This window comes from Neolamprologus multifasciatus, chromosome 8, assembly GCF_963576455.1.
Source record: "Neolamprologus multifasciatus chromosome 8, fNeoMul1.2, whole genome shotgun sequence".
NCBI classification, from domain to species: Eukaryota; Metazoa; Chordata; class Actinopteri; order Cichliformes; family Cichlidae; genus Neolamprologus; species Neolamprologus multifasciatus.
In genome coordinates, this window is record NC_140446.1 from 22,574,534 (window position 1) to 22,591,678 (window position 17,145).

A 17,145-nucleotide genomic window follows, 5' to 3' on the forward strand; every position below is an offset into this window, starting at 1 on the left:
TCTTTAAAAGGGTAAAAGTAAGTATGGAGTATGCAACATCCTCTCACACAGTGGCTAAAATGAGCAAAGCCTTTCACAAACTTTGCACTGGGGTTTAAAAGGTATTGTTGGCAATTCAGCGTGACTCACCTTTACAGTCATCTCAGTCACAAAGATTGCTGTGAAGATGTAGTTGGACACTGTCAGGAAAACCCGCTCCTGCCAAACAAAGGGGAAAAGGAAAGAAGAGAGTGAGAGAGAGGCTTCGTTGAGCGGAGGTAGTTCTCATGAAATGTTCTGAGCACCTTTTTTTTTTTTACTCAGTTTGTTGTTTGCTTCTAAGCTGACTAGTGTACAGCTGAATAATGCATGAGAGAGCTGCTTTCCACATACACTATCTGAAAACATGTTTGTACAAACACCCCTATTGTGCGCTCTAATGATAGCTGGCAGGCAATTATAAAGTTTACTTTGTATTAAAACAACATGAAATATTGAAACAAGGGATCTGATTTGGTATTTACGCTCGCAACCTTATATAAAAAAAATGTACTCAAATATCGCATAAATCCCCGAGGGGTAAAATTCAAAACAATAAATGAGATCAAATAAAAGGAAAAAAAGGAATTTTTGTTTTTTAAAACAATGCAATGATAGAAAAACTCTTAAACTCCCTGAATAAACAGCACTACACTGGGAACAAGTGGAATAATAACAACAGCACACTTTAAAAAATTGTTCTTTTAAATACAGTTGAATGCTGAAAGCACTGGTGCCTTTGAGGAGTCTCTAATATGTATGGAAAGGTAAATAACACAGGAATGGTTATTTCAGTTCGTTTGTGTTGGTGTACATTACTGTGCAAAAGTTTTGAGTCATCATTCATTTCTTTATTATTCTGTTTCCAAGGAACCTGACTTTCTTCATTTCTTTTTTTAAAGAGTCTTGAATAGTAGTTCTCCAGGCTTTCTGAAGGTCTTTCACAGTTTTCTTTGGACATTGGCTGCTTTTTCACCCAGTTTTAATCGGGTCCTTTTACCTCATTTTCAATAATGTTTTGTTTTATTGTGTTTGTTTGTGAAGCCACTTAAACTGACCTATGAATCATTCAATCACAAAAACGACGCCTAACTCAAGGGACGAACCAACGTTGTGTCAACTTAGCAAAACACTCTAACCACTTTGTACCTAAGAGCCGGTCGCAAAAACACATCATTTATTCCAATTTCTTTTATTGAATCTATGAAAAATTGCAGAGACAACACAATGTGACAAACATCAAATAGTACATCTGCACCATCACTGTGATTCCCAAAGAGCTATCAGCCATATCAAGCAGTGTGGCTCCACTGTGATCTAGACTCCTGTAGTCATTGGTGTTTATTAGAAGGATGATTCTTTTTACTGTCACGATACAATGAAAGGTGGAATTTTGAGAATAAACTACTATCATGTTGAAAAAACTAATTATTGGTTCTAAAAACACAGTCATATATTACATTGTATATATAAGCTGTTTCTAGCGATTTCACTGGGAACAGTATTATACTGCAAAGCATATTTTCAGTATAATATACATTATACATTATACTGCACACTGAGCGTTTAACTGCTGACAAATCACACTGTCAGCACTTCACTGTAAGTTAACTGTGAAATTTCTCACAGTGAAACACACACTGCTTGTGTTGAGAAACAACAATTGCAGGCTGAAATTGGCACTTCACCAATTAAACAAGCATGTTGCATCAGATGCTTTATTTTTCATGAGAGAGAGAGTCATTTTCAAAAACAAGCACCATTAATTAGTTGTGTGTATGCACACAATACAACACCATATCTCCATCTATACACAGTCATATCATTGCGCTCCCATGCTCCCCTGTTGCCTGAAGCAGTATCTCTCAGTAGTTTAGTGTGTGCGCATGCAGGAGAGGATGGGAGCCTATTTACTGAGCTAAACAAGGACTGAGGAGAGAAAACAAGCACGAATAAGATCCTTTCACTGAGTGCTTGTTTACCCTGCATCCCCTCTGTCTGAGGAGACACGACCCTGTCCTGCCGCTGAATGTACATGTGTGCGTGTGAGCGTGTGTGTGGGTTTAGGTGGCTCTCTTTCCCACGGCCTCCAACCACCATCACACATACTCAGTGGAACGCAAAGTTATGCACACACGTATAAACAGAGATGGCAGTCCTGTGGCGATTTTTCTGAAGTCTCTGGGAACGTCAGGCATGACATCACTGGGAATGCTGTCGTAGCGAGGGTTTATAAATTCCAGTCTTGACATTAGCCATTCCTGTTCTCTGTAAACAAGTGTTCATACCTCCATTCATTACAAAGCAACAGAAATTTTGATGTTAAAATTTAAAGTGTGCGTCACTAACTAAGACTAACGCTGCAAAAAGTGCAGTTTGTTCTCGGTCTAATGTTCAGTTCACTTTTATTTATATAACATCAAATCAGAGCTACAGTCGCCTAAAGGCTCCTTGTATTGAAAGGTAAAGACCCAACAATAATACAGAGAAAATCCCCACAATCACACAAACCTTATGAGCATGCACTTGGCAACAGTGGGAAGGAAAAACTTCCTTTTAACAGGAAGAAACATTACATAATATATCTCACTTAGCCAAGCACCTTTTTTAATGTCTAAGTGCTTTTGTCTAAGAGGGTTTTCACAGTTGCTGTGTTTAGTTTGTTTAAATCAAACTCTGGTTCGTTTTTTCCTTTTGTTGTGGTTCGTTTGTGCAGATGTGAACACAGTAATCACGCTCGGGTGCGGACCAAAAAAAAAAAACTGGAGGAGGTGGTCACAACACGTTTTCAAATTAACTTCATAGCAGCTCATTCATGGTGTAAACAGGTGACCAGACCCCGATCCGAACCAACTACCAGGTTCAGTTTACTAGTTTGAGCTAAAAAAAATGTCCCATAGCCACGGATACTGTGTGTTCTGGGATGCAGCAAGTTAGAATAAATTTCCTCTGTGTGAAAACAAACCAAATCACTGGAAAAAGTGATTTGGTTTTTTGATGAGTTTGTAAAAAAGTTTACAAACTCATCAACTGATTTGGGCCAAAGTAAACGAGCTACAGGTGTGAAAACGCCATAACATTCACACACATTTACACACCAATGAATACATCAGATGTGTCTGGCCAGATTGGCCAGATGTTTCTAGCCAATAAGCGGACTGAATGGAAAGAAACCAAACCACAGAAAAGTTAAAGACATAAAACATAAAGTCGTCCACTATTCTGGACCACAGTATGTGAACTATAGGTGTTTAATGCCCTAAACACACATTTTTAAGAACCCCGTAGAAGAAGAAAGAGCCAACATTTTGTAACTTTTAGTAAAAATTGCAGGTTCCTGCCCACTGTAGATGCCAGAAATACAATGGTAATAAATTTGGTGACTGCCAGAGGTGAATTAAATTAGCTAATAAAGCTTGTTTTTGTTAGATACTTTGACTGAGTTAATATTGGGCTACCTTTTAAGTGTTGCAGAGAGTTAATTGCCCTGATGCATGCTCTCAATCACTGAGAAAGGAAATCCCAGAAAGTTGATTCTGTTCATTAGCATTTAGCATTTTCAGTGGGAGAAAACATTTTGTTGTTCATTCAAGGGCCTTCTTCGGTCTGATGAAGAGACAGCTAAATATACAGGGTGGACCATTTATATGGATACAACGTAATAAAATGGGAATGGTTGGTGATATTAAAGTCCTGTTTGTGGCACATTAGTATATGTGAGGGGACAAACTCCTCAAGATGGGTTGTGACCATGGTGGCCATTTAGAAGTCGGCCATCTTGGATACAACTTTCATGATACTATTCTTTCATGAGTTATTTACAAGTTTCTCTTTGTTCACAGCCATTGACATGTCGAAGAGGTTAACACGTGAGGAGTGGATCGAAATTGTGTTGATATCTGGTGAACGCAGTAACCGGGTCATTGCAGCAGATTTCAATGCAAGACACCCTACGAGACCACCCATCTCCCATGCTACAGTTAGCAAACTGCTTGCTCGTGAAACTGGTTCAGTGTTGGATTTGCCAAAATGTGGACGCAAGATAACTGTCACTAATGAAGAAACATCAGTGGCTGTCCCAGCTTTATTCAGCAAGAGCCCACAGCGTAGCACTTGCCGCATGTCACTGGAGAGTGGCATTAGTCGAACATCCCTTCGGTGGATATTAGCTACTCACAAATGGCACCCTTACAAACTCCAGCTACTGCAGCATCTCAACGAGGATGACCCAGATCGGCGCACAGAATTTGCAGAATGGGCAAAACAAAAATTGGAACAGGACCCTCAGTTCACGCAGAAGATTTTGTTCAGTGATGAGGCAAACTTTTATGTGAATGGTGAAGTTAACAAACAAAACCACCGCTATTGGTCTGACACTAACCCACATTGGATGGATCCCTCCAAGACTATTGGAACAACAAAAGTGATGGTTTGGTGTGGTATATGGGGTACAACGATAGTGGGTCCATTCTTCATCAGTGGAAACCTCAAGGCCACTGGATATTTGAAATTGTTACATGATGATGTGTTTCCCTCCTTATGCACTGAAGCTGGCGCATTCTCTGAGTTTTTCCAGCAAGGTGGTGCACCACCACATTATGGGTGCCAGGTCCGAGCATTCCTAGATGAACAGTTTCCTGGAAAGTGGATTGGTCGTCGTGGGCCAGTTGAATGGCCCCCAAGGTCTCCCGATCTGACCCCCTTAGACTTTTATCTTTGGGGTCATCTGAAGGCAATTGTCTATGGTGTGAAGATACGAGATGTGCAGCACCTGAAACTACGGATACTGGATGCCTGTGCTGGCATTTCTCCTGCGGTGTTGCTATCAGTGTATGAAGAGTGGGAGAAGAGGGTTGCATTGACAATCCAACACAATGGGCAGCACATTGAACACATTTTATAAGTGGTCAGAAACTTGTAAATAACTCATGAAAGAATAAAGTTACGTTGAAACCAAGCACACCATTGTTTTTCTTGTGACATTACCAATAAGTTTGATGTGTCACATGGCCCTCTTCCTATTGAAAAAACAAAAGTTGTATCCAAGATGGCCGACTTCTAAATGGCCACCATGGTCACCACCCATCTTGAGGAGTTTGCCCCTCAAATATACTAATGTGCCACAAACAGGACTTTAATATCACCAACCATATAGCAAGCTAAATAACGGCGATATACAGGCAGGCTAAATATAGTGTACTAGCTGCAATACTGCAATTAACCAGTGTCATTTTAGCTAGCTAAATGGCAAAAACAAAGATGTTTTCATTTCACTTGATCTTTCATTTCACTTGATCATATCATCAAAAAAGATGAGGCAATACACTTTTGTCTATGTATATTCTCTGGGTCTATTTCTCTACATCTTGGATATATTTTTAGCCTAAGGCAGGACAATGACAGGAATCCGGGCACCGTCAATAGGAGTAAAGCACCTCCCTGTTGCTTCTTAACCTTCATCTCCGGTGGTGGTGGTGCTGTTATTCGCAGTTCAACACCTGGAATCTTGTTTGCCTGACCACAAGTCTGGTCGCCCCAGGAATCAGACCAGTTTGAAGTAATGCTAAATATAGTGGCAAAAGCCAGCTATGACCTAGAGGTGCTTTGCTTAGCCATATGCCAGTAAAAGCAAAACCCATTACTAAACACTTTCAGTAGGTGATTGGTGACTGGAAGCCCTTTAGAGGTTCAGTGCCTTTCTTTTCTTTAAGGAACTCAGTATCATATAATGAACACCATGTAGTCATGCACATAAAAAATAAATCTTTCATCACATCCTGTGTATAGCACCACTTCTATCTTAATTCTGTATTTCTTAAAGGTTTTTGTCGCTGTGTAGTTCATTAAACATACAGCCCAGGGAATATGAGAAGTGTCACAAATGTGGTATTGTCATAGTTTAAAAAAAACAGACAAATTAATTCAGGCTACATTTTGCATATACTTCACAGTGATTAACTGTTTATAGCCATTTACACCTGTTTATACTGTAAAGCACTAGATATGTATTTTCCCAGCAACATACTTTTGTTGTACTTTTCAGAGGGGCTGCTGTGAAATCAGCTGGTAAAAGTGCTGAAACACAATGTGGATCAATCTGCCTGTGCTGAGAAACAGCAACCAAAGGCAGAAATGGGCATTTCTCTTTGTGTCTAGCGGCACTTCTATCTTAAAGTGGTCTGGAGCGATGACGCAGCCCCTGAAAACTTCGATGGATCGTACATTATCCTGCTCACGCTGATATAATTCAGTTTAGAGCTCTAGACAGTGATGCATTGTCCCCTATCTCAATTAGAAATAATAAATCATAATAGGTGCTATAATCATCCTCAATCATTTCCACTGAGCTACAGGACGACAGTATCCAGGCAACACACAGCACCAAACCAAAACAGTAATGGACCGCAAGCCAAATGCAATGCGAGTGACATAACTTCCAGGACAATAAACTAATTATGTAGCGTGCATTCCACGCTAAAATGTTGTGACTGAGACGCTTTATCTCTGACATTTCTATTTAAAGTAAATTACATGTGTTGTGTCAAGTTGGCGCAGTGATGTGATGTAGAGCAGGTACTTTCAAAGAGTAGCAGAGTGATAGAATATACATGTTTGGATGTTATAAGCCGATTCACAGTCAGCTTCATTAATTCAAAACAACCCGCAAAGACAAACAAATGGCATCAAGCAATGACCACCCAGGCAAATGAGGTCTGTAGCAGTAAGCATCGCAGCTCGCAACTGTAATGACTGCTCATTCACTTGTTTGAGGCTGTTTGCTGCGTCATACATTTCCATCTCATTCAATAACGACCTCTGGGTGCAGGCCGGACACGGCGGCCACGGCAGGAAGCTGGCGAAATATATGTGCATCTGAAAATACTGCTCTCTGATGTGAATCCTAGAGCGGCTGCTGCGCTGGATTTCGCAGACGTGAGAGGGGAGAAATCAATGCTTGTGTATGTGTGCGCGTTCCTTCTGCCTTGATGAGAACGGGCGGCCTGTGGAGGCAGCCTCCATTTGTTAAACATCTCCTTTCCTGGACATTAGCCACGTACACCAGCCCACGGATAATTGAATCAATTACGACAGCGCTGTCTCCTCCGTGTTTCAGTCGCAAAACAAGCAAAACGCCATGTTCCAGCGAGACTGAACTGCAATTAGGCCGATCCGTGGAACACCTCGCCCAGCGAAGGAAAAAAAATTAAAAAAAATCAAACAGTGATAATTATTGTGTTTATGCATGGAACTTCTGGGCCCGGTTCTGCTGTTATTGCTGGAAAGGACACAGAGTTAGGTGTGTGTTTGTGTTGCTGCAAGGCATCCAGCCAGTCCTCTGTTTGAAGGGAATGGCACATTAGTGAAAGAGGTGATGGTGTTGATGATGTAGTGCAGTAGGTACAGGGGTATAGCACAGATTACCCAAAGTTGCTGGCTTGCAGTCAAACAGGAGTGGTTCCCTGTTAACACTATGCTCCACTCCATTTCTCTGTGTAGAAAACTACACACCTGATTCTTTCCAGGCGTTCGTGTTTGTCTGAGCAGAGGTTGGAATTCCCTTTTGTCTTCCTTTATCTACCTACCTACCTGACATGTTGTGACACTTACAGCACTTTTGGAGTCGATTCGAGGCCTCTCCATGGCGATGGTGATGCAGTTGAGGAAGATAATGACCAGCACGATGTGGTCAAACATCTTGTGGGTGATGATCTTATTGCACAGGATCCGGAACCTTACAAATAAAAGGCAAAAAGCAAAGAATGGACATTTCTGTGAGAGAGGAAATAGGCTTGGCATATACAGTAAAAGTACATAAAGTGTCCTATTTTCCTTAACAGGACATTTCCTCCAATCCATCCACACTACAGCCATTGTTCACTGTCACATGACTGCCTTAAACACTACCTTAAGGCAGTGTCTGCTTCCTTTCTCCTCTGAGCCTGCAAACGAGCACAGTGCCCTCTGACCATCACTAGTAGGCAGTAGGTGAAGCGTCTTGCCTAAGGACGCAACGACTGAGACTGTCCGAGCTGGGGCTCGAACCAGCAATCTTCCGATTACAAGATGAACTGCCAACTCTTGAGCCACAATCGCCCCACAAGCACAGTGCTTCGGAAGTAGACAAACAGGCTATATCTAACTGTGGACACACGGCAATCAACATAAGGATAAGAACAATATTACATTTAATAATAATAATAAATAATACAGTTTAAAAAATGTATAAGCATTACAGAAATACTTAGAACAAAACATGACAAACGCAGCAACTTAAGCAACCAGGCATGGCTGCTCTTTCAACTATATCAGCAACTGGAATTACAGCAACATCTGCAACTAACCAACCTGTACTGCATTTAGAGCCAAACAGAGAAACCAAACATAGCAGCTCACACTGCAGTCCCAAAAACGTAACCGGCTACTGCAACTGCAACAAAACCTGTACAAAAAAAACCACCAAATTGTGGCAACACCTTTAAAGACTGAAGCAATTCAATTTACTTTACTACCTGCAACCAATAATACCTACTGTGAAACTAACCTCCAACTGGAATTGCTGTAATAGAAACACAACTTACAATTCCAAAAAAAAGGAAAAAAAGTCCTAAAATTACAGCAACACCTTGAACCAAACAGAACATCTCATGGAAAAAAATCATCAATTACAACTACGGCAACTACGGCAGAAAAAGATGGCAATCCGAGAAACTTACCCAGCTATGGGAACTATGGCAAAACCTTTAACAGTATGTTGCAAATCCTGCAAATACAAATTCCATCAACAGTAAACCAACTGCAGGAATTACAGCAACACCAATAACTAATCACAGTGACTAATCAAAGTAAATCAGTTACTAAAATTACAGCAACACCTCCTGCAACTAAACTACCAACACAAAACAAAAAATATAGCAGTACCTGCAACCTACAACACCAACTCAGCAACTACGCCAGCTGCTGCTAATCTTGCAACTAAGATATCTATTGATACTGCAGTGGCACATGAAAAAACAGCAGCCTTAACAACTTAAACAGGTAGTGTAAATACAGTACCCATCACAGCGGACAGCTGCCCCTCCCTGAGCCTGGTTCTACTGGAGGTTTCTTCCTGTTAAAAGGGAGTTTTTCCTTCCTACTATTGCCAAAGTGCCTGCTCATAGGGGGTCATATGATTGTTGGGTTTTTACTGTATTTACAGTACAATATAAAGCGCCTTATGGCAATTGCTGCTGTTATTTGGCGCTGTATAAATAAAATGTAAAATAAAAAAAAAAACCACATTGACTTCTGGAACAAACCAGAGACTAAATCAGCCTCTTCAGCTACAGAAACAGTTTTCAGTAAATAAGCAAAGACTGCAGCTTCATACGTTAGCTATTACAGATACATCAAAGTGCAGGTAGCGTTGTTATTGTAGTCGGCTGGACTTTGATTTTATTTAATAGCTGAGCTGATGAGATTTTGGATCCTTGACTTTGTAAGAGTGTGTCACATTTTACAAGCACTTCAAGTGTGTTTTGTCTGGGAAACCCTCAGATTTACAAACACTGGAGCAAAATGTGCAGTGTTTCCTCTGAACTGCACTGGCGTAGACGTTTTAAAGCGCCACGAAATGGCTCTGCTCATGCTAGTGGAGGCGTGTTCCATAAAACCTGGAATAATACTATGTGCCGCACAGGGCATTAGTATGAAATGAACAATCTCATTTAATTTAAGAGCGCTTGTCTCGCGTACAGTAACTCTGTAATGAAGAGCTGTAGATTTAGGAGTCATTAATTATGCCTTGCTTTCATTACACAACATGAAAAGGTTCTCGTGGCTTTCGGTTCGTGACAGCAGGGAGAAAGAGGGAACGCTTGTTATGTATGGCAGCAGGGATTAAACTGTGCATCAAATCCACTTTGATGCCTCGTATCAGCAGAAGTGTACAGCAGAGGACAATATTGTGAGGCTCAGATCTGGATTTCAGGCTCTATTTGGCAATACAAGCATCGCTGTGTTGACACTTGCTGCATTTGTGTGGCACGTGTGTATGTGAGTGTGTTATTCATTGTCGTACAGGCTGTGGTATTTCATATCTGTGTGCAAGAGGCTTAATGATAAAGAGTTTGTGTGTTTTCCTAAAGTGGCGTAGCAGCTCCTCCTCTGATGTTAGAAGAGCTCATTCTTGGGATGTGAACATTCATGTCAAAGTCAAATAACCTCCTCTTCTTCAAAATGCACACACAAAAAAAGATGATGAAGTGGAAAATGCTCCGTTCAAAACACTCGCTGACATCTTGGTGTTTGTATGACAGGATTTCGACGCGAGCTTGAAGCTTTGCCCTGAGATGATATTTACTGACCTTTTGAGTTTTCTAGCATCAGAACTTTTAAATGACAGCTGACATCACTGACTTATTCATTGCAGTTAGTTTTAGCTTTTCAAATGTCACAAAGAGCATCTGAAAACTCCTCTCTTGTATAAAGCTTTGAAAGTCCTTTTTTTAATCCCCTGAAACTGTTGATGGTTCTGTAGACTGGCCACCACTGTTAATTAGAATGTACAAGAAATGAAGGGTAACATGATTTATTACTCCAACTTGTGGTACAAACTGGTTTTCAGGTTCAGCTTCCAGGTCCCTCATTTATCGCGGTAGTTAGGTTCTAAAAATAACCCGCGAAGTAGCCAACTTTATTTTTTTACAATTATTATAGATGTTTTATGGCTGTAAAACCCCTCACTACACACTTTTTTCTGACAGGCTCAAACATTTCCATACTTTTCTCTCTTGTTTAAACACTCTCAAAGTTCAAAACTAGAAAAATAAGTCCAGTATTACAGAATGAAACCAAAGGCACCCGCGGTTGCCTTTGATGGTGCAAAACGTTTTGTCGACATTTTTTGCATTTGTTTGAGAAAACTTACAAACATACAGTACGACACTTCAGAGTCACACTGCTGAACACTTTCTGTATTGTACAGGAGACACGACATGAGATTGATTGACAATGGTCTACAGCCAATCAGTACGCAGAACAAAATGGGCTGTAAATAAAAAGAAAAGAAAGAAAAATCAGCAAAACAGCGAGACCGCGAAAGGTGAACCGTGTTATAGCGAGGGACCACTGTAAATACAGTCAAGTGCGTGTGTGACTGAGTAGTTTGCAGAGCCACCTAGCACTGATAACCTGAAGTAACCTTTATATGTATGACATTAACAGTCTGTCATGTCATTGTCGAAGGATTCTTCTTTACATTGTTGCTTCATTTCACTTTTCTTCATTTGCAGGCATTTGTGCAGTTATGCCCTTAAGGTCCTGACACAGTATTTCAGTGAGTTTGACGTCTGGGCTTTGACTGGATCGTTTTTTGGTCCATTTGTGACTATTGTCCTGTTGCATGAACTCATTTCAGACCAGTTTTAGCTGTCAGAACAATGACCTCACATTTCACTGTGGAATACTTTGCTACTCAGAGGAGTTCATGGTTCACTCAGTGACCACAAGGCATCCAGGTCCCATGTATGCAAAGCATCATCACCCCTCCACCACCGTGCTTGACACTCATTGGGTGTTCAATTAGTTTGTGCATTATGACCAAACATCCCGACTTTGGTCTCATCTGTCCAAAGGACATTGTTCCAGACACTTTCAGATAAGACATGTAGCGGGTCGGCGCTGGCATGGAAGTGACTGACATGGAAGTTTACAGCACAAGGTTAAGAAGGGGTTTCTGGTTATGTCATATGTTATGACGTAGATTTCCTGCTGCACTATAATTCAGGCATTTCCTAAGCAACACGTGGCTGCTACCGTAATTCCTGGACTACAGAGTGCACCTGATTAAAAGCCGCATGCTCTAATTTTAAAAAGAAAATCAATTTTGTACTTATACAGGCCGCACCAGATTTTAAGCCGTATGTGTTTCACTCGTAATATGAGATATTTACACAGAAATATTACACGTGAGGATTTTTAACGTTTAATTTAATCTGTAAGGTAACATAAACGTTACGGTAACATACAAAAATACATACTGCAAATGCTTTTTTTTCCCTCGAACAGCGCCTGTAACACGGCTACCTTCAAGTATACGTATGTATCAGTAACACACAAATTACGTTGCTTATGGTTTTTTTAAGGAACAGTTCACAACAACATTACAACGTCTCTTAACAACCGGTAAAAATATATACCGTATATATACTACTTATCAATTTTATTGGTCTACTGTTACCAGGCAAAATGTTTTTGGCCGCATGAAAAAAAAATACATTAGCCGCACGTCAGTATAAGCCGCAGTGTTATGACCCGAAAACTACGGTACTTAACTTCTTAATTTCTGTGGAAAGTGTAAGGGCTTCCTTAGTTCCTCCCTGTGAAAACCTTCTTTTTCACATGGCTATTATGTTTTGGACATAAACTCACAGTTTTCTCACATTCTGCTCACAGCTTCAAAATTCATAGTTTTCAGCATACTTGTACATTTTGTCAATTGAGTGTTTTGTTCATGCCCTTTTTACAAATTGCACTCACTTCTCATAATTCCCCTGCCACTTTAACAGTGTAGGTGGTAGACTGGCTGGTCTGCTTGCATTCTCTGCCTTAGTTTTTCATGACCTCTTTGTAGCTAAAAAAGACAAAATCCACTTATGCTAATTACTCAGTTCTTCTTGTGTGCATTCCAAAGAATCCACAGATATAAACCGCATCCCTTCCTGTGTGCTGGATGATTGCCTTCCTGGAAAGAGCTGACAGATGCTGGGAACAGTTAACATTTTCTTCAACCTGCACGGGTACATATTTCCTGATAGTGGAAACCGGCAACACACACACATAAAAAACAAGCCACACATCATTGCTTTCACTATTTAAAGGAATTTTAAAACCTGCTCCCTGCTTCCTGTTTCTTCTATTGTTGCCTGTATCTCACTATCTGCTGACGTGTCAGTTCTCCCACAAAATGCAGCCTTCTTTTGGGTTTAATAACAGTCTGTACGGGCCCTGCACATCTCTGGTCCACATGTTGACAGACCACTGTTCTTTCTTACCGCGAACATGTCTAATCGCTGTGACTGTACCTCAGTCTGCCTGCACAGCTGGCCCACTCCACTCATTAAAAACTTCCCCTGCAGTAATCATCAGTAGTGGCAGTAACAACAGCGTAGCACAAAAGGCAGGTTGAGGTGAACTCGGGTCCATGTGAAAGCTGCTGGAGTTTGACCTCCCGCCGTGCTGCTGTCTCTTGATGTGATTGTGAGCACAGGCAGCCGTCTGCGGTGGTTCAAGGCCAGAATGGGCGCCACACTGAGCCTATGTCCTCGGTGTCACTCTCAACGATGGCCAGCTCTCGCAGCCTGCTGTGACTGAAAGCCAGCTAGAAGTCCAGTCTGAGTCAAGCTCCTTCAGTTTTCTTACTACTCCAACAGGAGCAGAATACATGGAGCTTTTCTTATTAACCTTTTCTAAATTATAAGATATGACCAACAGAGAGGAGAACCAGCCACAGTTTTTAGACTCGCATATGCACTGTAGCTCTCCAACACTGAACAGACGGGAAATTATCTCTAATAATATGGACGTACACTAGCTTTCGATCTTAATTTAAAGCTGTTGATAAAGTGTTTTGTTTAAATAATGTATCAGCAGTGTTGGGAAGGTTACTTTTAAAATGTATTCCATTACAGATTACAGAATACATGCCCCAAAATGTATTCTGTAACGTATTCCGTTACGTTACTCAATGAGAGTAACGTAACGGAATACTTTGGATTACTTAACATATTATCATGCATTTTACAACTACATGAATGTACTATTGCTGTGATTTATTATTATTACTGAAGGTCCGCGGCTCCGAACCGTAGTAAAGGGACCTCTGGCTAATACGGTGGGTTCTGTGTTGGGCTCGTAGCCGAAAACTAGCTTTACTTTGTTGTCTGGGTCAACTTTGCTAGCGAGAGACAGAGAGAGGCATAGAAAGGCTGCTCCAACTGAACTTATTGTTTTTGGAGGAAAACACGAACAAAGCGTACAGTCGAGTCTTAATAGCTTACTTACAACTGGGCTCGTCAGGCTCTCTTCTTGGTTGCAGTGGTTATTATTATATTTACATGCTTCCAGCTCCCGTTTTTGCTCGATGACAGCTCGTACTTTTCCTTTTTCTTCCTCCCTCGCTCACAGACACATAACGTGTATGGCAGTCCATTCTCCCTGCAGCACGGACTACACTGCCTATTATGCTACATTCTTTAGAGCTATACCTGTAGCATTCTGCCTATTAGCTTAGCACAACAACAACAAAAAGGCCTCTCTCACCCAGGAAATATGCAGAGAGAGAGCGTCACCCTGTAACCATGGCAACCGTAACGCTGCCACCTGGAACAACAGAACGTAGCTGTCAAACAAAACCCAAACAGTCCTGACCCGCGACAATACGAAACAGGGAAGTACCGCCGTGTAATCCATTTATTTCAACAAAGTAACTGTATTCTAAATACCACCTTTTCAAACGGTAACTGTAACAGAATACAGTTACTCATATTTTGTATTTTAAATACGTAACGGCGGAACATGTATTCCGTTACTCCCCAACACTGTGTATCAGTCAGTATAACTTGAGTTTAGGATCAACTGTTGTTCACTTTATGAAGAAAGCAAGAAATACCAGAATTTTCTGCATAGTAAATCTGCTCCCTTAAAGCCCTGTGCCTGAATTATACTTGGTTACATTCACACAAATTAGCTCAAATAAAATAATTATATATATTTTTTGCCATTTTAAATGTTAGTGAACCAAGTGGATCAAATTCCAATACAAAAAGAGCTATTTGACTCGTCGGTAACAAAAAAAGTCCAAAGATTTTAGGTGGAAAAAAAACCTTTGGATAAATGTGGATCATTTGAGGCATAAATTGCTGCAAAGTAATTAAAATACTACGTCAAAATTAGTGCACAACCCCGTGGTGTTAAAGCTGGCATACTGTTAAAATACAGCAATGATTTCAGTCAGAGCCAAACAAACACAGCCCCCTGATACCACTGCAGGAAAAAACACAAAATACACATACCATACAAATACACAAGCTGAAACCAGTAACCATGAGTATGATATATAGATATTATTTAAACTTTTCTTTTAGTTTACTGAGTCTTTAACACTCCCTTTATGCTTCCAAATTCATCATTAAATTAAAACCATCACAGCAAAAGATTAAAGCATCTTCTGAGTTGAATTGGCTAAACTACAGCTCCTGTCATGGCGGGTTGTTTTGGGATGTTTAATTAGCGTGTTGTTGTGGCTGGGGCAGCAGGCTGGGGGCCCGGGTGTTGCTTAGTGTTGCCTTCGCAGCCACATCTTCTGAACAGACAGCAGAGACGCTCGGATCAAAGCTCCAGAAGGGGAGGAGGAGTGAGGAAAGAGGGGGCGAAGTAGAAGGGGAGGGAAGCGACAGATTCAGCACGTGGCCAAGATAACATGCAGAACTCAGAGGGAGAAACTCCCTTCCTCCCTCTGCTCCCGCTTACTCACCCCCTGACATGGCAGAAATGCGCAGATAAAAGAGACTTCTGAAGCGAGAATGTAGGACGGAAGAGGCGCTGATATCGGCAGAGGGGGAAAAAAATGCTGATGTGGTCGCAGTGCGGTTAAGAAACTCTTTGCCATTTTAATCAGCATCATGGGATGTCAGTCAGACGCAATGGTAAGACTTGTTTCAATCTTTTTTTTTGGTACGCTGATGGCTGCGACAGTAGAAAGCTGCTTATAAGCATCTTCCTTTTGGAACAACAGCGTTCTGTGCCCAGGACGAATACGTAAAAAAGATACTTTTATGGCAGAAAAAGAAGAGGGCAGGCCAAAGATCTATAAGTGTGGAGGTGATCGGAGATGTGAACATTACCTTGACTCTGAAGGGAAGAGGTAGAGCGACCAGGTATCTCTCTGCTTACACCACGCCGGCTGTTTTTTCTCCATCCAGCGGAGCAACCTGGCAAAACGACCCTGCACGGAGTAAAAAGTGCACAGTGCATTTATTATTCATCTGCACACGACTTCCTGTTGCATATAGTGAGCCACAAGCCCGTTCAAGAGTTTCGGAAATATATATGCTTAAAACCCTGTTTGGCTTATATGTATCATAGACAGCAATGGAATAAACAGGGTTCAGTGAAATAGGCAAGAATTAGAAAGATATGCAATATATGCAAATTTATTTGAAGACTTTTAACATGTTTAACCGATCAATAATCAGTTTGGCCTTTGCTTAAAATTCTAATAAACTTTTTTAGCCTAATTGCTAACCTGATACAATTATCTGGCCTTAGACCTGCAAGAAAACCAGTCATAAGAACAAGCCCACTTGCACGGTGACTGACCAGGTTCACCTCCTCCTCTGCGTTCTCGTCTTCGGTGTTCTCTTCCAGCGAGACGTGTGTGGGACCCAGGACTGATGGAGATCCCTTTCCGTTGCAGTCATTGTGTTCTGGGGGCCGCAAATGGCTCAAGGAGGGGGGTCTGGAGCTGTGCATGCTTGCTGAGCGGTACCGGTAGGGCACCTACACGAGGTGAAAAAAATGTAAATAAAAAACTATGGAAACTAAGTTTAAGCTACGACTCCCAGTCAGGTGTCATACTGTCCATGAATCTTAACAATTAGTACGAGGTTTAAACTGATAACTGTTAGAGGGGTCTACCTGGAGTAAAGCATCAGGTGGCAAATCCATTGAGCTCCGAGTCTCCACTGACTCCATCCTCCTGTGCCTGGGCCCTCTCTGCGATTGGGACATGGAGTCCGTCCTGGCCAGTGATGCGTCATCTTCCTCCATCAGTCCACCACCTCCTTCTCCTCCGCCCTCCCCGTCTTCTGAACTTGAGCCACCCTCCCCCGACAGAAGCGACCGTCGCTCCCCGGATTGCCTCTTCTGGCGTTTGTATGATGGAGCGCGACCCAGGCTGTTCCAACTGGATCTGCGGCTTGTCCGGCCACTACCGGAGCTCCATGGGGCATAAGGGGAAGAGCTCCGGACACTGGTCTGGAGCAGGAGGGTTGCAACAAACGGGAGGAGGGTAAAAAAAAGTCACAAGTGTAACTGCATAGTGCAGTTTTAATTTTGTGGCTTAGTGCTTTGGTTATGCACATAAAG

At 41.5% G+C, this 17,145-nt stretch overlaps 1 protein-coding gene across 14 annotated transcripts in view; it reads right to left on the reverse strand.

The window, feature by feature from the left end:
* The window catches only part of cacna1g (calcium channel, voltage-dependent, T type, alpha 1G subunit), a 234,357-nt gene that overhangs the window by 70,475 nt on the left and 146,737 nt on the right, over positions 1-17,145 (reverse strand). For all 14 annotated transcript variants that reach the window (XM_085170412.1, XM_085170420.1, XM_085170419.1 and 11 more), the window contains 5 exons: positions 16,696-17,034; positions 16,378-16,557; positions 15,903-16,003; positions 7,627-7,750; positions 130-198 (listed from right to left, as the gene is read on the reverse strand). In XM_085170412.1, coding sequence (XP_085026538.1) covers positions 130-198; positions 7,627-7,750; positions 15,903-16,003; positions 16,378-16,557; positions 16,696-17,034 — 813 coding nt within the window. The remainder of the gene's footprint in view (positions 1-129; positions 199-7,626; positions 7,751-15,902; positions 16,004-16,377; positions 16,558-16,695; positions 17,035-17,145) is intronic.